Source organism: Monodon monoceros, unplaced genomic scaffold, assembly GCF_005190385.1.
Source record: "Monodon monoceros isolate NGI ecotype Baffin Bay Population unplaced genomic scaffold, NGI_Narwhal_1 Super_Scaffold_8, whole genome shotgun sequence".
Classification (NCBI taxonomy): domain Eukaryota; kingdom Metazoa; phylum Chordata; class Mammalia; order Artiodactyla; family Monodontidae; genus Monodon; species Monodon monoceros.
This window is the reverse complement of record NW_021703785.1, coordinates 26,328,370-26,351,451: the sequence shown is the minus strand read 5'-3', so window position 1 is coordinate 26,351,451 and position 23,082 is coordinate 26,328,370. Positions and strand designations below refer to the sequence as shown.

The window sequence follows — 23,082 nt, the reverse complement described above, 5'->3', positions numbered from 1 at the left end:
TGGTACTCAAGCAACGTATCCAACATTACACTGAAAACTGTCACTGAAGCTGTCATTTAAAGGAGGCTCATTCTTAACTTATATTCAATAATACCTCTCAGAGAAAACTTGATCAAAAATCTACTTTTTCAATATAACACATATACATATAAGCTTATAAGAAAGTTTTAAACTCTCATCAATTATAAATTACCTTTTATTTTCACAAAAGACCTTTAAATAGAAGATTTCTTAAAACTTAATAAAACTCTAGGATGAGGAATTCCTATTCTATAAAACTATCCACTACCCACCCACCTAACCCTGAAACTATGTTATTCTAGGGCCCAGTTAAACACTTTTCTGAGACTTATCAGACCAACAGTCTTTTTTATAGGCTGCAATGTGCCAAGAGCAACTCCTACCAGGTAAGTTCCCAGCAATGTACCAGCAGGGAGTATTCACTACAAAGAGAATAAATCAATTTAGAAGATTTTCAAAACTTATTTAGACCACAATCATCTTAAAACTTCTGAAAACCATCCTACTCTTTCATTCACATTAGGTTAACTGTTTGGAACGCTTAACGCGTTTTTCCAAGGTCAAAATGGTACATCTATTTCTCTACAATCTTGAACAAAGAATACATAGGGCTAAAAATGTTCCGATGAACCCGTTACACCTCGCACTCATTTTCCTTTTTTAAATCTTTTAAACCCAGAAGAAAGACAAGGCTGCATATACTTCTGGTCATTCTTTAGAAAGATAATTCAAGATACACATTTTAAGACAACTATACTAAAAGGACTCTAAAAGCTACCGCTATATATTCCTGTCTTGGGCAAAATGTTGTAGAGGCCTAGTTGCGGGTATGCTGAGCTACGAACACTGTAGGGTTCAGCCAACTGGGACTAGGAAGTAGCAGATGAGGGATGGTTAAGAAGAGCAGCCATCAGGATTCTATCTCCGCTTGTACCTTACCCCTCACCACTCATTCTGCCAAAGCAGACTTGTTCTGGGCCAGCTGAGAAAGGGATAATGGAAAGTGGAGTGGCCCTATCTCCTGTGAAAGAGAATGGAAGAATTCCTGATGTCTCAAGAGAGTACAACTTGACATTCAACTTGGTGATTAACTATATATTCTAAATATTCATGTTATATATAAAACTGCCTAACTGCTTTAGGACATTCTTTGTAGCCATGAATTCCACTTCCTATGGTCTATCTACTGTCACAGTGTAGTTCTTTAGTAAGTCAAAAAAAATTCATTTATATTAAAACTTAGAGGCAATATTTATAGAACATTTAAATCTGAATTTTAATAAATTAGAATATTTATAATACTTACTGCTTCAGCTTCTGCTCGTGTCTTGAATGTAATTACTGCATGAAGTGAAGAGTCATCAATCTGACAATCTTCAATTTCACCATATTGCTTTAAATTAAAAAAAAGTATTTCCTCCAAATAAATATTTTGAAACATCCAAAATCCCAATGGTTTTTAAAATATTAAGACACCAATAAATATAACCCAGAATGCATAACAATTCAGGGTGATTAGCAGAAAGAAATTATGAATAATTCATTTTAGGACGTAATATTGTATGATAAAGGGTGTTCCTATTTTCCAGTATTATTTACAATTCTATACTTTCTAGAACCAGGGTAACTTACACTTGATTGAACTATTCTTTAAATAGGGAAACAATGGTGAAAGATTGAGCTTCCTTATTGCCATTCCTTCTATACTCATTATTCCAATTCCAGAGTATGTTAAATTCTTTCTAAAGCAGAATATTTAATCCTCAGAATACTGTGTGAGTTTTTTGTATCATTCCCAATTTAAAGATGGGGGGGGGAGGTTCAGAGAGTTTAAGTAATTTTTCCAAAGTAACTAAGTTAATTACCAGGATGAGAGTCCAGTTTTCCACTCAAAAGTTTTCGATTCAAAACTTTAATTGACCCTGCTTTTACTCTTACTTTACCCTCCTCTAGACCACACTCTTTTAGGACATTTAAAAGCTAAACATATTAAATTATGCTTGTTTTGGGTGTGCTGGATTTTATTTTTCCCTGTGTAGGAAGATTTTTCTGCAAACAGCAGAAAACAGCACCTTTATCACATAAAACTTTAGTCCTTTATATATCATTACTAATACCTCCTTATTTCTTACCCCCAAATAAAATTATAACCACAATCTCATTAAATACACACACTCCACACAGAAAAATTCTGTAGGGCATAGTAAAGAAAACGACCACAGAATCAGTCAGATCTCAGCTCTGTTAGTACTAGCTGTGTAAACTCGAACAAGTTACTTAATCTCTTCATGCTTCATTTTCCCAATCTCTAAAATAAGCATAATAAAGGTACCTACCTCATAGAGTTGTCAAAATAACTCATAATATGGTGAGTTATATAAAAAGCATTCAGAAAAATACCTGCCACAAAATAAGTGCTCTGTAAGTTTTAGCTGTAATGTTTATTACTGCTACTGGTTCCAATGGATAAATTAAAGAAAGCATTTTGTTAATCACAATTTGTAACCGTCAATGATCCTTTAGTAATGTAGATTTTTTTTCTCTGATACCTGTCATATGTTCAAATCACAGGTTGAGATAGAGAAGCTATCTTATTTAAAGACTGGCAATTTTTTAAATGTGCATTACCACTACTAACTTTGAGAAGAGTTCGAATCTCCAAATACATCCAAGAATATCCATTTAGAGGCTCTGACTGTTTCTAAAACCAAAACCATTTCAGTCTCATCAAAACACATTCCTAAACTCACCTTGTTTGTCTGGATTATTTGAGCATATCCTTTGATAATCTCCTGATTAGCTGTATAACGATATGTAGTACACCTAAGTTATCTGGATCTTCTTCCCCTTGGGAAGGTGCAGAAACAGGGTGTGTAGTAGGGAAGAATCGAGCTACAGTTATTTCCAAGCTAGAAAGCTGATTCCTTATTTTCTCCCTTTGAAGCCATAAAGCAGAATACCTTCCAGACTCACCATCCTTAAATATTAATCATTTTAGTTATTTCTTAAACATATACCATTTCTTTCAATACCTCTCTATGTCCTGAAAAAGTATAGTTTTACATTTGTAACTGCAGTTAACAGTCTGGAATATAACTGTCAAATATTTAAATCTGAATATTCAAAATGTTAAATTATTTGTGTACCTATCTATAAGCTTACCTATCCCTCAAGACCCAAGCTCCAGCTTTACTACCTCTTGAAACTTTCCTCTACTGTTCTTTCACCATCATATGTCTGTGTGAAAAATACTTCTCTAAGTTACTGAAGTATTTATAGTTTTTAATAAATTTAACTAGATTTTAAATTATTTGTAGTTTAACTGGTTTGTGTTAAACCATTATATGTAAAATCCTTGAGGGTAAAGAACTGGTTATTTACTTTATATCTCCAGAGCAATTACTCTAATGCTGCAGGCAAGACCAATGCTTAGTAACTAACCTTTGGGATACCACTAAGAACCATAACATTTAAGTTGAAAAGGGCTTTAGGCAGATATGATCTCCATTCTGCACATGAACCCAACAGATCCCAGGAAATCCAAGTAAAATAATGGATTAGCAGGGACTAGAATCTTATTCTCCTTCCTCATAGAAGGAAATCCATTGCAATTAGACTGACTCCCTTTAATTATACCCTGGCACCAAATAAGGCAATGTCAAGATCGTATTCCAAAATTTTGTCTTGTGTCATTTCTAGGTTAGCTAGGTCAAGAATACAGTATTAACAAATAAAATTCCATCTTAATTTTTAAAAATCTGGATGGCCCATGCAACATGTTAAATTTTTCCTAAAAGTAAATATCAAATGAAACTAAACGATAGGACTTCCCTCTCTGAAACAATAAGGTCTAAATCATTCCTTTCATAATCTGAAGGCCTACTAAGTGTAAGAATAGTAACATTTCTTCCAATGATTAAACAAAAAACCACTAGAGCTTGTTTTTTAAGTAATTAACAAAGGATTATTATAGATTAATCAAAACCTTTCGTGAGATTAATGGGCTTAAATTATTCATTTCATTTTCATACTTTCCCTTTAATATCCATTATCCCCAACAATGATTATCAGTATTTGTTTTGTTGGACAGTAAGAAAGTACCGCAAAATGAGGAAGAAGATCTTCTCTATCACTCTCTGTAAATGCAGAAATCTCCAATGCCCTGGGACGGTGATCCACCACAGCATGACCAGGCACACCTCGACCTCGACCTCGACCCCTGCCTCGGCCGTGAGCTGCCCCTCGACCTCTTGAATGAATTCCTCTACCACGACCAGATGAGAGAATCCCCCGTTTCGCAGCCTAGAAGAGATTAGACAAATAGGTTAAACATTACAATTACTAACACGAGCCAAGTGTTATACTCAGTCAGATGAGTCATACAATCTGACATGAGTTATACAATTTGATACATATTCAAATAATGCCCTACAAAAGGATTGCATAATTTAAGTTAGGGTTTTAGTTTCTAAAGTGAAAAAAAATTTTAGACAGCTAATGAATTTAGAAAACAAAGTAACATTAATTTAAGCAATGTTTTGAAATTAATAAATGTGCCTTTTCTACTAAGCCCCTACTAAGACATCAAACTATATCACAAAAAGACCAGCAATTCTTGAGTTCCAAATAAGGCCCAGAGCTGAATGTTACTTCAAAAGTTAGTATAGGGACTTCCCTGGTGGTGCAGTGGTTAAGAAACCTCCTGCTAATGCAGGGGACACAGGTGCAAGCCCTGGTCCGGGGAGATCCTACATGCCACGGAGCAACTAAGCCCGTGCACCACAACTACTGAGCCTGCGCTCTAGAGCCCGCGAGCAACAACTACTGAGCCCGTGTGCCAAAACTACTGAAGCCCACGTGCCTACAGCCTGTGCTCCACAACAAGAGAAGCCACCGCAATGAGAAGCCCGTGCACCACAACAAAGAGTAGCCCCTGCTCGCCGCAACTAGAGAAAGCCCGGGCGCAGCAACAAAGACCCAACGCAGCCAAAAATAAACAAATCTATTAAAAAAAAAGAAGTTAGCATAATGTAGACATACAAGATACCTATATATATAAGTGTATTTTTTCTAGTTATGGCTTTCAAATACAGTGTTTCCATTTGTTTGCCTGTTGACTTCAATATGTACAGTTATTTCAAATTCATCATTTTGATCATTTACACTAACACCATCATACAACCAATGTAGCATAGTAACATATTCCACTTTATCGCTCTATATGAATAGCACACCATTCCTTCATTCCACAAATATTTAATGAGCACTTCCTGTGATCTAGTCTTTACCCTCATGAAGCTCAAATCCTAAAAGGGTAGAGACATTAAGCAATCTAGTTATTTGATTATATTAATGAGAAGTGATTCAAAAAATGAGGAAATGCTCTACTTAAAGATTTAAATAGATTAAAGATCTGCAATGAATAAACTACTAGAATAAAAGTTCCATGAGGAATTTTTTTCCTTGTTTTACTCTCTACTTTATCCCCAGCACCTAAAATAGCAGCTAGCAGATTGTAGAAACTTAGTTATTTGTTCAATGCATCAAAGAAGGTACAAAGAACAAGCAAGGTAAGGGTGAGGGGTGGGGGTTAGAGCATGAACAAAGGAACCAAGGCTGAAAGGAACTTGGTACTTCTAAGAAGGAATAAAATCCAGTACAGCTGGACCACATGTGATGAAGAGATGAGGCTAGAGAGACAGGCAGAGCCAGATAATGAACAACTTTAAGAACCACGTTAAAGACTTTGATTTTATCCCAAGAGCCATGAAAATCAATTAAAACATCTGAAGTTCAGATGTAGGGTGATGTAATCAAATCAGTGTTTAAAATATTATTCTGGTAAAAGGAAAAGAGAACAAGCTGGGAAACCAGTCAGGCTACTACAATAGTGCCAACAACTGAAGATAGAAGCTTAGTCTACAATGGTGGCCATGGAGATAGAAGTAAAATAAACACATTTAAGACATACTGAGGAGGCTTCCCTGGTGGCGCAGTGGTTAAGAATCCACCTGCCAATGCAGGGGACATGGGTTCATGCCCTGGTCTGGGAAGAATCCACATGCCGCGGAGCAACTAAGCCCGTGTGCCACAGCTACTGAGCCTGCACTCTACAGCCTGTGAGCCACAACTACTCAGCCTACGAGCCACAACTACTGAAGCCCGCGTGCCTAGAGCCCATGCTCTGCAACAAGAGCCCGTGCTCTGCAACAAGAGAAGCCACTGAAATGAGAAGCCCGCACACTGCAATGAAGAGTAGCCCCTGGTCACCGCAATTAGAGAAAGCCCGCGCATAGCAACGAAGACCCAACGCAGCCAAAAATTAATTCATTAACTAAGAAAAAAAAAGATACACTGGGGAGTAATATGTATAAAACTTGGTAATTAAATGTGTATGAATACTGAAGAAAAGGGAGAAATCAATGATGACTCCCAGATTTCTGGTTTGGGTAATTGTGTAGATGAGTTTAGGGACAAAATAAGCACAATTTTGAACATGTTGAGCCTGAGGATGTGAGACATCCAAGTGAAAATGTCAAGCAGGCACCACTGCCAAAATCTCTGCAAGTATAAATATTTTAGTTTATTCATCTCAAGACAGTTAATTTTAACATTAGCTAAAGTAATCATCTAAAATCCAAATAAAAAACTTCAGAGGTCAAGGAGTAATGTCAATAACAGCACAGCATATACAAAAGTATACTCTTAGGAACTTCAAAATACTCCTTAAAAAAGGGGTCCCTGGACAAGTAAATTTGAGCAATACTGGGTATTTAAACGTGTGTTTTTGGAGATTCACAAATTACAAGCCTCTAGAAAACCATATACAAAACAAATGTTTACACATACACTGCCAAATGTAAAATAGATAGCTAGTGGGAAGCAGCCGCATAGCACAGGGAGATCAGCTTGGTGTTTTGTGTCCACCTAGAGGGGTGGGATAGGGAGGGTAGGAGGGAGACGCAAGAGGGAGGAGATATGGGGATGTACGTATACGTATAGCTGGTTCACTTCGTTATACAGCAGAAACTAACACACCACTGTAAAGCAATTATACTCCAATAAAGATGTTAAAAAAAATTAAAAATAGAATGTGGGAAAAAAAAACATATGTTTACTATAACCTCTTCCAAACTTATTTGGCCTCAAAAGCTTTTCTCACTAATACCTATTAACAAAATATGGAATTGATGTGGTGAATGAACACACTCTGGCAAACACTGCATTACTGCATATACTAATATTAATTGCAAACTAAAGTTTGGCCATCATAAAAGAAAAACAGAAGATGTCATTCAGTGTTTAGCTATATCATGATAAGAATGAAAACATGGACTAATAATATAAAGGATATTAGTAATACTATTATTTATTTGCTAAAATTATGGGCCAAAATTTTAAAAATGATAATGTATTTTTTTAAAGTCGCATCAACACAGGCATGAAATCTCCAGAATGGTGAAAACACAATTTCTATATTAACATAAAAGGAACCTATCTTTTCCAAAACTTGTTATCTTAGGCAGGACACACAGACAACCATATCAGTTTTCCAGAGAACGCAAAATATATGCAGGTTTAATATACCATCCTATGGCTTCCCATGACAGACAAGACAGAGCCTTAAGACAAGAACAATGGCTGCTTAATGTTAAGGTCTTTAATAGCTGGATACCAGTACTCAATACAGATTTCTACTATGTTGGAAAAAGAAAATCAAGTTGCTAACGAATTTGGAAAAAAAGGATTATTTTCAGATTAAGCAAAAGGAATAAGCTAAAATACAAAAAATTAAATTGTGGCAACGATAAATATAGACAAGTACCAACTACACTAATGACATAAATGTCCCTGTACTTCAAAATGTAATTCTGATTCTTAAACATATTTTTGCTAAATGTTAAAAATTCTCATGTATAGAGATCAATTTTACTAGATTTTTCTTATATAATCATATAACTAAATTATAAGAAGTTAGTTTTTTTCTCTTTAACATCCACAGCACCATCTATAGGCAAAACTTAAGTAAGCATGTTCTTCAATATAATTCTACCACTAAAAGTCTGATTCTTATAGGAACTCAACGTAACATGCCTATATATGCACAGAATATCTCCCTAAGAATAAATGAAAAGTCTTTAATAGATTTTGGTCCTAGGAAGAAAAACAAACCGAAAATAGAAAAGGAACAAAATTCACTAGAAGTAGAGGGACTTGTGTATAAAAGTAGAATGGCTATCACCCCTCATTAAATACTAAGAGATTTTCTATTAGCTCTGAAAGATTTGTTAACCTCTTCCCTCTTTTCTACATCAACTTCCAACATACCAACGACTGTTGACCAGAATGAGAGGAATGTATTTTCAAATAAACCATCAAGACTGTAACTACTCCTCTTTAGCGTACTGTGTGGCTATCATGAAACGTACCTCCAGCTGTAATTCGGTATACTTTCTCCTAAGTTCAGTGACTTCTTCTCCAGCTTGCATCTTCTTATATAAATCCAGTTCTGTGTCAAGTAATTCTTTCTGCATCTAGAAAATAGTAATAAATATTTTAGGTGATGACAATCAATATCCTGCATTTATACAAAACTTTTACAAAGAATTTTTTACACATTCTCATTTAATCCGTACATTTCTTCTCTATCTCCAGTCCTACCATCCTAGTTCAAGCCACCAGTCACCTCTGGTCTACACTACTGCAACAGCTTTCTAACTTGTTCCTACTTCCACTGATTTCCCTATAATTCATTTTCCAGACAGAAGCCAGAGTGAGGTTTCTACTGACTGATATGGAGTAATTTTCAGGAAATAACTGAAAAGGAAAGCAAAACACCAAGGTGTTAATGAGGAATATACAGTACGCTTTTACGTAAGAAAGAATACATACACACACACCAAGAGGGAGGGAAGAGTGGGGAACAGAGTGTCAGGGCTCAAAGGGGGAATGGTTGTTTATATAAACCTTTTTATATAGTATAACTTTTGAATCATGTTAATGTTTTACTTATTCAAAAAATAAAATTAAATCAGCAAGAATGACAGGGAGAGCGATCCAAAACTGAATACAGACAGAAATAAACCAAACTTTATCAAATTAATAACATAACCACACGAACGGAAAAACACATGATCCTACACCACGGGTCTGACTCTATACTCTTAGTGGAGTATATTATGAGGTTGTAAAGAATGCAAACAAATTCTTAATTTTATATTTAGTTAGTTGTTGGAAGTGGTATTGTTTTAGCAATTCTGGAACTATTCGAATGGATTACAGGACTGTGCAAACGTATACTGTATTGATGTTAGTGGGAACCAAGTTGTCATCATGGGAACAGGGAGATATGGCCTAAGAGAAAGAAAAGAAGAATGCTGTGGTATTAGATTAGAATGAGAAATATCAATATAAACTCATAATTTTATATATATATATACACACACACATATATACATACACACACACACAACAAATACACACATACACACACACTAAGTATAAGTATTGTATAACTCCACGGGTTTTTTTAAAATCACTTATTGTCATCTGAAATTAACTTGCTCACTTTTTTGCATCTAATCAGTTAATCTACCTGAATTTTCTCCCTTTCAATCATTCATTCTGGAGACTTCACTGGTGGCACAGTGGTTAAAGAATCTGCCTGCCAATGCAGGGGACATGGGTTCGGGACACGGTCCGGGAAGATCCTACATGCCGCATAGCAATGAAGCCCATGTGCCACAACTACTGAGCCTGTGCTCTAGAGCCCGCGAGCCACAACTACTGAGCCCGTGTGCCGCAACTACTGAAGCCTGCGCACCTAGAGCCCGTGCTCTGCAACAAGAGAAGCCACTGCAACGAGAAGCTCGCGCACCACAACGAAGAGTATCTCCCGCTCGCCGCAACTAGAGAAAGCCCATGTGCAGCAATGAAGACCCAATGCAGCCAAAAAATAAAAATAAATAAATAAATTTATTAAAAGAAAATATCATTCATTCTGTACAGTGACATCAGATTGGCACTTCTCTGTTCATTAATATTTTATGCCACCAATTACTTACAAAATAAATCTCAAACTCCTCAGTCAAGCATCCAGTACCTATATCGTTTTGTCCTCTAGCTACCTTTTTAAGATTATCCATAACTATTTGTCTAATTACTAACGTTCTAACTACAACTGACTTTCTAACTACAATGTGCAGGGTTCAAAAGATGAGTAGAGTTTGCTTGTTTGTGTTTATTTACTTATTAATTACTAGAGAAGGAGAAGAATGGTAGTATATAATGATCAAATTTTGAGCAAAGAATATTAGCTAAAGAAAAACTGAATCTTAAATAATGTAATGTTTTAATGTTCTTTTAACAAGTAGTAATATGAATAACAATACAAATTGAAATACCTGAGTCTTGGTTTTTATACTTTTTGGAAGACAGCGTCCAGGAGAAGCAGCTTTGACCTCATCTTTCAACTTGGTAATATTTTTTGTCAAAATCTCTAAAGTTTTCATTATTTCTGCTTTATCTTCAGACTTCATTGCTTTGTTTTTCTCCAGTTTTGAAATTAACATCTGGCAAATTTTTAAAAACAAATATATGACACATTCCTACTATTATTTAAAAAGCAAACATGGCAAAGTAAATATAAATAACTGCTACTTTTAGTTTATGTATTCATGACAAGGCTTACAATCACTGAGATAGCAGAATAGCAGATTGGTGATGCTAACTATCTCAATTCAAGTCTTAATCTTGGTTTACGTTGTGAAGAACTATATTACTACTTAAGTCTCTTAGAACATAAGTTCAAAGCATACAACCACAAGAAATTTAATTCAATCCCTGAAAAGTTGTCATTTTGAAATAGCAACAATCTTACTTTCTAATCCACTTGCTGATATTACTGATCCTAAGTATTCCCACTCCAAACATAGTCCGTAACCCAGAAAGAATCAGAGGAAAAGTTTTACGGTTTCCCTCCATATGAGATATTAGAAAAATGGCATATTTAGTTACTTACTTTCTTTGTCAGAGGGAACAGTAACTGGCTAGGCTAAGAACAATATGCCCAACATAGATAGGAAGTAAGAAGATAAACATGGTAATATGGAGAAGACATCACAAAGTATTCTAGGTTCTCTGAGTCAAGATGGTTTCAGTTTTGGTTGTAAAGCATTGTGATGTCTCTTTATCAAGTACATACAAATTTAAATTAGAAAAGACATACATTTTAAACCAAAAGGTAAAAAGTTTGTGTATTTTCAATATTTTCAAGTGTCATAACTTTTATTACCAGACATAATCAAGAACTGACACTAATTAAATGCCATAACTAGAGCAACACTGTACAAAAGAAATACTGCAAGCCACATAATTTTTAATTTTCTAGCAGCCACCTTACAAAGATAAAAGAGATACATTAAAGTTAATTAAATATATATTCTATTTAACTCATTTTATCAAAAGTAACATTTCAACAAAAATTACTGGGATGTTTTACCATTTTTCTTCACACTACGTGCTTGAAATCTGGTATGTATTTTACACTTACAGCACATGTCAATTTGGATTAGACACATTTCAAGTACCTGATAGTCAGATGTGGCTCTTAGCTGCTGTACCAGACAACATAGGACTAGAGGATCACAAGCCAATTAAAGTACATATGTCAACAATGAGAAAAAGGTTCCATTTACTATCTATTGAACTACTGTGCAGCAACATACCTGGATAAATATTCCTTATTTTCATTTCAAGTTGATAGTCATAGCTCCATTTAAACTAATCCATTTCCCAGTCCACTGTGCAATGTATATTACACAATGTAATACACTTCATCACCAACATTTTATCAATTAATATATACATTATTATTGATAAATATTTCAGTTTTACCATTATCAATTACAGTAAATATATTTCTCAGGACTATCTATAGAGTGTAAGATTAAATTCACTAAAAATTATGACACTTATAAATATATTTTGCCAAATCTAACTTTAATATTTTACCTTCTGTGTTTCAATGTGCTTTTCTAAAATTTCTTGTTTTCTTTTCCTTACATCCTGCTGAAGTTTCAGTGCCTCCTAGAGAAGGGATCAAAAATATTATTAGAATATTTACCATGTACCTTTCCGATAAATGGAATTACCCAAGAAGACAGAACTGGTTGTAACTGAAGAAGCTTGGCAACAAAAATGACATGCAAAGTTTTCCTACGTAAAGCTTAAATAAGTACACAAGTTTCAAAAATCAATCAGGAGAGCCTTTCATTCCAAGACGAAAATTAATATTTACTAATATACTAGGGAAAATAAAAGTTCAGTGGCAGCCAACATATACCTTTCTTTTAGCTCTATTTTATGATAAGCACTGAAAAAACACATACATGCAGAAAAGCTTCCCGACCTGCAAATTCTGTACACTACTATACTTACCTGTTTTTTTTTCTGTGCTTCATTATTATCAACTGCAGAGGTGGAAACAAGTAAGGTTTTTTGTGCAGCCTTCAAAGCAGCTGGATTATACACCGTTTTTGTTAGGCCAGTAGATGTAGACAACACCTACCAATACAAATTCAATTTCTCAAAAAATGTATCAAGCATTCATGATTTCCTGAGTACTATTTCCTTCAAAACTCTAAAGCACTCCTGTCAAAATCTACCACACTGAACTAAAAGTATTATATATTTGTAATAACTAAGTCACATTAGTGATTTGAAAGAAAGGGTTTGAGTGAGGGATAAACTATAAAGTGAAAAATTTTTTAATTAACACCATATACCTTTAGAAGAAAAGCAAAAAGCAAACATACAAAAACTTCAAATCAATAAAAAACACTGCCATTACTGTATCACTGAGAAAATATTAGTTGTTGAATACATTACTAGTATTCCTAGTGACTAAAGCAAAAACTGTACACAAGAACACAGCACAGGAGGAAATCAGACACTGTCCTGCAAACAATTTAAAATGATCATTTCTGAAATTAACCTTATTGCTTTCTCTCTCCATTCCTTTGCTAGCACTGCTCCTACTTCAAGTGACCTTATTCCCTTAAACTCAGCTCAGGTTCGCAACAACCACTCCAGACCTCCACAAAGCTCTAATCATTTCTTCTACCTAGGTCCTTCGATGAAATATTATTCCTATTAAAATATTTAGTAAAAATGACCTGATGACATATTATTTTATATCTCTCTCCCTATCTTCACTGTAAGAGCCCTGAAACAAAAAAAACATATCTTTCTCCTCTTTGTGCTTCTTCTAGTACCTAAACCTTACTACCAACTAATTATGAGACAATGGGTAAATTCAGGTACCTTCTTGGGCCTCAGTTTGCTCATTAAATAAGAAGTTCAACCTGATGGTGCCTAATGTCCTCACAAACCCAAAAATTCATTCCATGAGGGTAGGGATTTTTTTGCTTGGTTCACTGCTTTACCTTCAGTGCCTAGAACAGCACCGGGGCACACAGCAAATACTCAATAAACACTTTTGCACCAAGTTAAAATGAAATGATGGTAGATCAGAGAGGATAATCTTTTCCACACAAAGGTCAATTTAAGAAAATTAAAGTGTATAGGCTGCCTTTTTAATCCTCCAAAAGCAGAAAGTTGTAGGTTCCAAAGAGTGGTTGGTTACTGGTTCTTGGAAAGGAGTTTAGAGATCCCTTCAAAGAGAGCTATGAATGCTATAAAATCTAAACATGAAACCATGTGTGTGAAGAGTGTAACTTCCCAGAGGAAAAAACATAGTTTCCAAAGTCTTAAAGGAGTTCATGACCTAAAAGAGGTTAGAAGAACTACATAAATAGAAGAGTATCAATGAGAAAAAGAGCACTACTTTCTCGGTACTAAAATGTAAATAACTGGGTATATCAGAGAAGTAGCAATCTGGACAATACTTTCTAATCTTTTATCATGAAATTAGATTAGGGAACATCACAAAGCTTAGGCAACTCATCACTATTCTAAGTATCCAAGAATGTCTTAGCCTCTAAATGAAATAAAAACCTAGAATACTGTAATTACACTAGTTCCATATAGCACAGCTGATGTTTAAAAATAAAGGTTCTTTACAATAGTTGATGTGTATCAAACTTTGATAATTTTCTTCAATAATGAAAATACTTAAGATATCACTAACAAGTATGAAATGGTTGCATTCAGTAAAATATAAAGTAGACACAGATTTAGTTCATAGTCTAACTTGTCACATTCTCTGTAATTCTAGAGGAAAAGTTATTCCATGCTACCTTACCACACCATACAATGTCAAACTACGATTATACAGGGTGAGATAATAACTTTATAAAGGGAGAAACGCAAGATAATCTGCAGAAGAAAGAGACTGAGTGTTTATAAACTGTTTTCGTCATGATGGTTCCATAACAAGTTGAACAGTTGTGACCAAAACAGGATTTCTATACTCAAATAAAGTTGGAAACAATATCATAACCCTACTTTCTAGTTTCAAAATGTATATTATCGTAAGAGCTGTGAAAAAGCCAGAAGTAAAGAAACCCATATAATTTGTTTAATTCAGCATTTCTCCAATTTCAGTGAGTAGGGAACACTCCCTTTCCAAGTACTGTTATTAATACCAGATATCACACTAAGGATTGCTGTTGCAAGGTGAATAAAAGTATATGATAGGGCTTTCCTGGTGGCGCAGTGGTTGAGAGTCCACCTGCCAATGCAGGGGACACGGGTTCGTGCCCTGGTCCAGGAAGATCCCACGTACCGCAGGGTGGCTAGGCCCGTGAGCCATGGCCGCTGGGCCTGCGCGTCCGGAGCCTGTGCTCCGCAATGGGAAGGGCCGCGGCGGTGAGAGGCCCACATACCACAAAAAAAAAAAAAAGTATATGATAACAGTAAGAAGACTCCTTTATTGCTACAAGCATCTTACTTCCTTGTTTTTTCCAGGAACTTCCTTCTGTAAAAACAGAACATCAGCTAATATATTTCACTGAGCTTAAGGTATCACTTCCTAGGAGACACACTGTCATTTAATATAACCCTACTAAAGGAAAAGGCTGCCAATTATAATCATAAATACCAACAACTATAAGATGTAGCCCAATTTCAGAGGTGTAAAAATGTGAAAATAAAATGTCTTAGAAACAGTGAACTATATGATTACAAATATTGCTCACTATCTGAATCTATTAGGTTCCAGAGTTTAGACAGTAAGAGTTTGAATAACAAGAAATATCTGTATTTTTCGAAAGATGAGGATAGAGTTGTCACAAAAGAGAAGAAAGTAACGAACCCAAAAGAAAAGATGATGCTACGATTCTAAGAATATAATAAAAACATAGTGGTCTTTCTAAACAACCACACCTCTATTTTCCAAAATGGTTTCTGCATGTGCTGTATTTTTACATATTGACCTTATTTCCAGTGACCTTACTGTATTCACTTATTAATTCCAATCGCCTGTGAATTCTTTTGGATTTTCTACATATACAATCATATATCATCTGTGAGTAAACACAGTTCTGTTTCTCCCTTTCCAACATTTATGCCATTTATTTTATTTCCTTATTGTAGTGGTTAGGCCCTATACTACTGGAAAAAAGTGACAAGAGTGGACATCGTTTGCTGTTCCTGATCTCAGGGGGAAAGTATTCAATATTTCACCATTGAATATGTTAACTGTAGGGGTTTGTTATTTTGCAAATATACTTTGTCAAAATTAAGGAAGTTTCTTTCTATTCCTAGTTTGCAGAATGCTTAATGTGACTAAATAATTTTACCACATTTTTTTCCTACTGAGATAATCACATGGGGTCCTTCTCCCTCCCTCCAACATCTACCACATACCTCCTCCCAACCCTTTATTTTGTTAATATGGTGAAATAAATGATTTTCAAATGTTAAATCAACCTTGCATTTCTGGAATAAACTCTACCTGGTCAGGATGTATTATCTTTCTCATATCACTGTACATTTGCTAACATTTTACTTAGGATTTTTGCGTTTATGTTCATGAGATATTGGCTTGTAATTTTCATTTCTTGTAGTACACTTGTCAGGTCGGGTATCAAAGCTCTCTTCAATTCATAAGATGAGCTGAAAAGTATCACACGCTTTGTTGTTAAAATATACATCACTAATACCTCTTACTTCCCAAGATAAAAGCCAATTCTCCAATAAAATAAGAGGTTATAATCCATTAACACCTCCTTATCTTACTTCCTATATAAAATATTACAAGCCATGACTATTATTAGTACTTGTAAAAAAAAGAAAAATAGATTTTTCTCATGGATAAAAATGGAATAAAAGAAGTATTTTGTAAAAATTACCTACTGCAAAAGAAGGTTATTACAAATTAAGTCATCCAAGTATCATTTTTTAATAACCAGTGCCCAAGTTAAAATCAAATACAAAAGAAACATAGTTAGGATGCCCCAAAGCAACACTCCCAATAAGCTAGTTCTCACAGGTGTCTAAAGCAGAAGTGCCTTGCTTAAATGCAATAAAAAGACAGCATTCTGGCTTCCCTGGTGGCGCAGTGGTTGAGAGTCCGCCTGCCGATGCAGGGGACGCAGGTTCGTGCCCCGGTCCGGGAAGATCCCACATGCCGCGGAGTGGCTAGGCCCGTGAGCCGTGGCCGCTGAGCCTGCGTGTCCGGAGCCTGTGCTCCGCAACGGGAGAGGCCACAACAGTGAGAGGCCCACGTACCACAAAAAAAAAAAAAAAAAAAGACAGTATTCTGAGGAGTTATGTGTAGGAAACTTATTAATATATAATTACCATATAGTCAACTTTTATATTAAGTAAATAATCAGCCTTTCAATAAATCTCAATGTTCACTTATGACATTCCCTTAAAGCAGCATACAGATGTGTTTTCTGTAGCAAAACTTAACTGGGAATTCTAGTGAGGACGACAGGAGTTTACTTTAAAATTAAGTTTATCAAATATTTTCAGGAATTAACGATTTTATTTCTTACAAGAATACCAAGTAGCTTAAAAGAGACAAAGGGATTGAAGATCTTGCAGAGAAATATCTTAACATCAAAGAAAAAAATGTTTAAGTCAGTAATCAATTTTTGCTACAACAGCTCAGTTCCCAGAAAATTCAGCATAGCAAATAATTTTATATAAATCATATTTCTCTGTAAGAAAAATAACCCTGGTAATAATACTGACTGAGTAATCCACAGAATAATCCTGACAGAGGCCAATCCATTTTTTAAAATTAGTCAATAACAGTTATGGAAAGAAATGATCATACATTTCCTTAATCTTTATAATAACATAGCAAAATTACACAACAAATACAAATTTTAAAAATCAAAGGGTTACTTAAATGACTGTATTTTATCGTTAAGGAAACAGAGAAAGTAAGACTTATCCAGGATCATCCAGAATGTCAGCTGCTAAATCCTAACAGCCAAATTCTCTATATGACATGCAATGTTCCTTCAATTATGCCACACAATTTCCCTTTTAAAAGTTCCATGGTACAGATGTCAGCTTTTCATCATGCAAGGGGACCAGGATATATTTTTAGATTACCAAAAAAAAACCCTGCTAAGGAACAATAACATCCTGTACCATAAGTCTGATATACCTAAAACTGATATAAGAACATTAAATATTCAACTGATTAGTCAGTTTACCTTCTTAGAATTTAGAAGAGCTTTACGGGGATAATTTGGACAGTCTAAACCTTTTTTAGAAAACTAACCAGGATGGACTTCCCTGGTGGTGCAGTGGTTAAGAATCTGCCTGCCAATGCAGGGGACACGGGTTCGACCCCTGGTCTGGGAAGATCCCACATGCTGCAGAGCAACTAAGCCCATGCGCCGCAATACTCTGAGCCTGTGCTCTAGAGCCTGCAAGTCACAACTATTGAGCTTGCATGCCACAACTACTGAAGCCTGTGCGCCTAAAGCCCATGCTCCGCAACAAGAGAAGCCACCGCAATGAGAAGCCCGTGCACCACAATGAAGAGTAGCCCCCGCTGGCCACAACCAGAGAAAGCCCGTGTGCAGCAAGAAAGACCCAATGCAGCCGAAAATAAATAAATAAATAAATAAAATTAAAAAAAAAAAACAAAACTAACCAGGATGGTATATGCAGATGCCACCTTTATTCTTCATAAATCTCTCTAGAGTAAGCTGAGGCACTCAAACATCATTTTACTGATCACTCTACTCAAATAATACCTATTTAATAGCTATTACAGTATCTTAATATTTAGCAGTAAAAATTAGGTTTTAAGTTTCCTCTTTCTTAGCCCTCTCACATGCAATCTTAGAATAACAAAGAATCACTAGAGAGTTTAGTGGGTGCTATTTACAGGAAGGGGATAAAATTTTACATTTGTGTACTTGTTTGCTTTAACAATGACAAAAGGGCTTCCCCGGTGGCACAGTGGTTGAGAGTCCGCCTGCCGATGCAGGGGACACGGGTTCGAGGCCCAGTCCAGGAAGATCCCACATGCCACGGAGCAGCTGGGCCGGTAAGCCATGGCTGCTGAGCCTGCGCGTCTGGAGCCTGTGCTCCGCAACGGGAGAGGCCACAACAGTGAGAGGCCCGCGTACCGCAAAAACAATGACAAAAGATATTGTTTGGATGCAAGGTTTGAGTTTTTCCCAGCCTTCAATTTAAAAAAAAATTGAAATAACATTTGATGATGGGGAACATTCTCCTACTCTTCCTAAGACTTCTCTGAATCACTGAGCTCTAAGGATTATGCAGTAAAAACCCCTATGGACTAGGGGAACAGAAATAACCAAGAATAAGCAAAAACAAAATGCTATTCTGTAAACACGTTCACTGAAGATGACAGGAAGTTACATACTTGTAAATAATTGCTTTCCTTAGAAGATTCTTTAAAATATTTACTGAGTAGGGTTTTTTTCATAAATAGCCCACTACCATTAGTGATTTTTCACAAATATACTTAATGCTAACTATATTAGCAAATTTATACTATCAATTCCAAATTTGGACACCTTTCATCTAAAGCTATACAAAACACGTTAAAAAACAATAATGAGAACAAGTAGCAAAACACGCTAGAAAAGTTTTGTAAAAGCTATAATTAGTACACTTCAATTTCAGAATCCAAATCTTGACATAAACAGATCCTACACATAATCAGGGTTGTAGATCTCACCAGAATTGCTCAGCACTATACTAAGTAACAGCCCTTATATTGTTATTTTATTCCTTAGTTACTTATTATCAAGGAGGATAAAAATAATCAAAGTAAATATTTAGATGCTGCTAAATTTAGTGGCATAGACTAAGCCACACAAATTCGGGAGGGGGGCATATATGGAAAACTCTGGAGGTTTCATAGTAGAGGTTAGGGAGATTTTCAATCTTTAAAAGAATGACTAGAAATCTGTTAGGCAGAAGGAAATTACTCCAGAAAAACCACCATCAAAAAAAAGAAAAAAGAGGCAGGAAATAGCAAGAGACAATGAACAGAAAAGGGCTCATTAGGGTAGAAAGGAACAACTAAAGCAGAGGTAACAGAACCACAATAATTGAGGTATGATGAGTTACGAATCAAGCAAATTCAGCTGAGGAAATGAAAGTTTCTGTACGAAGTTAACATTAAAATAAGTCTGAGAGTAGAATGGTGGCAGTGTAAACTAGAGGAGGGGGATGCCAGTCCAGAGGCCAGGGAACTGAAGGAGACAACTGGACTACAAACACAAGTGAATGACTCTAAGGCTTCTAGACTGCACAACAAGGAAAATAGTGGCATCACTTCCAGAGGTGGGTGGCTAGGAGGAGAAACTAATTTATAGGGGAAATAATGAATCATTTTAGGCATTTTATGCCTAAAGTAATGCTGAGGTACCCAAGAAGAAAACGTAATATACAAAATGAGATTCATACTCAAATTTCTAGAATTGCCAAAGTTTAACACAGTAAGTAGGAAAATAATATACTGAAGAACCAGTGAAGACAGCAGGTCAGCTATTTCATGGGATGCTCTAATTAACTATAATGTCAATTTCCCACGTAATCTTCATAATGGAAGGAGCCATGGACTAGAAAGAAATCAAAGACCCAGATTCCAGTCCTAGCTCAGTAACTCATAGTGTATAGGTCAATCATAAAACTATTTGGGGGTTACCTTCCTTAAGGTGAGGATAGAGAAATGAGAAAGATTATCTAATTCTAATATTCTGTGATTTGACATACCTCAAAAAAGACTAAAGATCAGGGCCATTCACTCATACCTAAACAGAAAAAAATAACACATCTACACAGAACTATAAGACAGGTCCAAAAATGTTCTCAATTTAATCAGCATTTGCTCCCCTCATTTAAAAAAAGAAATGACTAACTATATTGTCAGGCTATACACAATAGCTGTTTGTAATAAATAAAAAACTTATTTACATCATTCTAATTTACAAAATACTCTTTAAATAATTGATTTTATTTAATCATCATAAAACCCCATAAGACAAATATTACCATCACCATTTTACTGATGAGGAAAAGGGTTCAGAAAGGTTAAGAGCACTGCCCAAAGTCATGCAGTTAGTAAGTGAAGAGCCAGAGCTCAAACTCAGGTAAAATTCCTAATTCATGGCCCTCTCTATAAGGTTGTCAGAGTTTTCAAATTAAAATGTATGATATCTCTAAAGAAAAAATAGTAAATAAAAACTAAAAACAAAAAGAATGGAGCATAAGGAAATACAGTGAGCAGCAAGTATTAAAATGCTGATGCAAAAAGCGGTAGGCAAATATTTTTCTTTTTCAGCAAATGGAAAGCAAAAAGGTAGGAATAAAAGATACAATTAAGAAGCAAGAGTTTGGAACTATGAAAAAAATTAAAAAATTAAGATGCCACCTGAAAACATTTATGAAGCCAAGACACACACATCATGCTATTCTTCTTACCTTTTCAGTTGCTGAAACAGATGGCTTTGATACAAAACCCAACCTGTCCTTCACAGATAACTTAGTTACATTCTAAAAAAATTAAAATGGACATATTCAGTGTTTCCCCAAACATATAAAAGTCTGTAGGGATTTTGAACATTCTGATTTTACTAACATATACTGACTCTGTAAGTATACTGATGTTAATAACAAAACCTTGGGCCTTCCGCAAAGACAGAGACAGAAAGAAAATGTTTGGAAAAACAAACAGTATACAGTATTACTCAATCATGGAAAATTATGATGTAAAATAAGAGGTTTGAACCAGGTGGTTGCTAAAGTCCCCTCCAGTGATACAGAACCATACATTCTTAGAATCCTATGTTGACAAGTAGAAAGTTTGTACATTCTAAATATTAGATCTGAGTAGTTAAAATACGTGCCTGCTTTGTGAGCTTAAAACAAACGCCATTCTTTCCTAAAGTATGTTTGTTTTATAGCCAAATACACTGTATTTGGTGATGATTTGGGATAGCAGGATTGGAGGGGTTTTTTTTTTAGTACCTAATAATTTACTAATTTACATTCTGCATGTTTTTATAAAATCTCAATATCTTACTCGTCAGGAATTATCTACAAAGACTTATTTTAACAAGGTGGCATCCATTAGCTAAGTAGGATACGACATCCTAACTATTTCACACAGCAAATATTGAAACATAAGAGACTGAGGGTGCAGAAACAAGAAAGTGCCACTCAAGTGTGGAAGGGAGGGAAGGGAATGGCATATGGAGAAGAGAATTTGAGAGTCAGGAATAAGTGATGCAAAGTTCTGAGAGAGCTGCATAAGTAACTTCAAGGTTTAAGCCTTCCCTTTCCAAAAGCTTTCAGTTCAGTCTACTGCATAATTATCTCTGGAACAACATTCTAGTTAAGTAAAAGATGATGGGAAAAATAAGATTTAATGTACTAAAACTTTACATTTTAGACAGTTTTGCTGGAAAATGTCTCCTCTACAAAGTGAAAAAGTCTTCTCATAAATAAGTATTAGCTACAGGAAAGAATTTAAGATTCAAATACTATAGGAAAACTAGACTGTGAAAATGTTATGGTAATGGTAAAAAAAAAATTTTACAAGTGGTGTTCAAATACGAATAGACCATCATATTTCTACATAAAACGTATATATAATACATATATATATATATATATATATATACAGACACACACTCAATTATAATTCAAATCACCAAGGGAAACTAATTGACTGAGAACCTATTACATGACAGGCACAGTAAGACTTTTCATTTACCTGAGGAAGTTCTGAACTGGCACTCTGGCCTTCTGCTGGTTCAACAGTACTTGAAGGTACCGGACCCAACCGCTCTTTGACTGACTGCTTCACAACAGGCAAAATGGGCTGCTGGACTAAAGGCTGCATTACCTCAGAACAAGAAAAACATGTTAAACAAGTTGATTAGTTCATGAGCATGGAAGGTAACCTTTGTTATTTTGTTACTAAGTTGCCCATGCAGAGAAAGTTTTAAAAGTGCAGCTTATAATCAAAACCTAACCACCTCCCAAATTCCTTCATGCATGTATACAGATGCATAAAATATTTATAAAGTAGAGGAAAAAATCAAAATCTGACCTTCACTATCTTCTGTCTCTTTTTTTAGTTAACAGAAGAAAGATAAACAGAAAAACAAACTGCTGTAGTACACCTCTGCAAACAATTAAACTTTACATATTCATTGGCTCACTGATTGAAAGAGAGAAAAAGAGAGGGAAGGAAGGATTTCCAATATGAACCCACAGTCTGAGTTTCTAGAATACACACAGCTACCATGTACTGGCGTATCTCCCATGTAACAGGGACTGTTCTATAGGCTTTACACATATCATCTTATAATCATCTAAACTAGGGATTAATGTCATAATAAAATGAGAGAACAGGTTAGAGAAGTTGCTTTTAAAAAACACTGTGCCAAGGGCTTCCCTGGTGGCGCGGTGGTTGAGAGTCCGCCTGCCGATGCAGGGGACACGGGTTCATGCCCCGGTCCGGGAAGATCCCACATGCCACAGAGCGGCTGGGCCCGTGAGCCATGGCCGCTGAGCCTGCGCGTCTGGAGCCTGTGCTCCGCAGCAGGAAAGGCCACAACAGTGAGAGGGCTACGTACCGCAAAA

General features: G+C 35.6%; 1 protein-coding gene across 8 annotated transcripts in view; it reads right to left on the bottom strand.

Annotated features, from left to right (window-relative positions):
* The window catches only part of RBM26 (RNA binding motif protein 26), a 77,830-nt gene that overhangs the window by 8,868 nt on the left and 45,880 nt on the right, over positions 1-23,082 (bottom strand). For 5 of the 8 annotated variants that reach the window (XM_029209852.1, XM_029209851.1, XM_029209854.1 and 2 more), the window contains exons 13-20: positions 22,208-22,339; positions 20,914-20,985; positions 12,460-12,585; positions 12,034-12,108; positions 10,425-10,592; positions 8,451-8,555; positions 4,123-4,323; positions 1,328-1,414 (exon numbers count right to left, since the gene is read on the bottom strand). In XM_029209852.1, coding sequence (XP_029065685.1) covers positions 1,328-1,414; positions 4,123-4,323; positions 8,451-8,555; positions 10,425-10,592; positions 12,034-12,108; positions 12,460-12,585; positions 20,914-20,985; positions 22,208-22,339 — 966 coding nt within the window. The remainder of the gene's footprint in view (positions 1-1,327; positions 1,415-4,122; positions 4,324-8,450; positions 8,556-10,424; positions 10,593-12,033; positions 12,109-12,459; positions 12,586-20,913; positions 20,986-22,207; positions 22,340-23,082) is intronic. The other 3 variants (XM_029209856.1, XM_029209857.1, XM_029209858.1) reach the window with 1 other exon arrangement.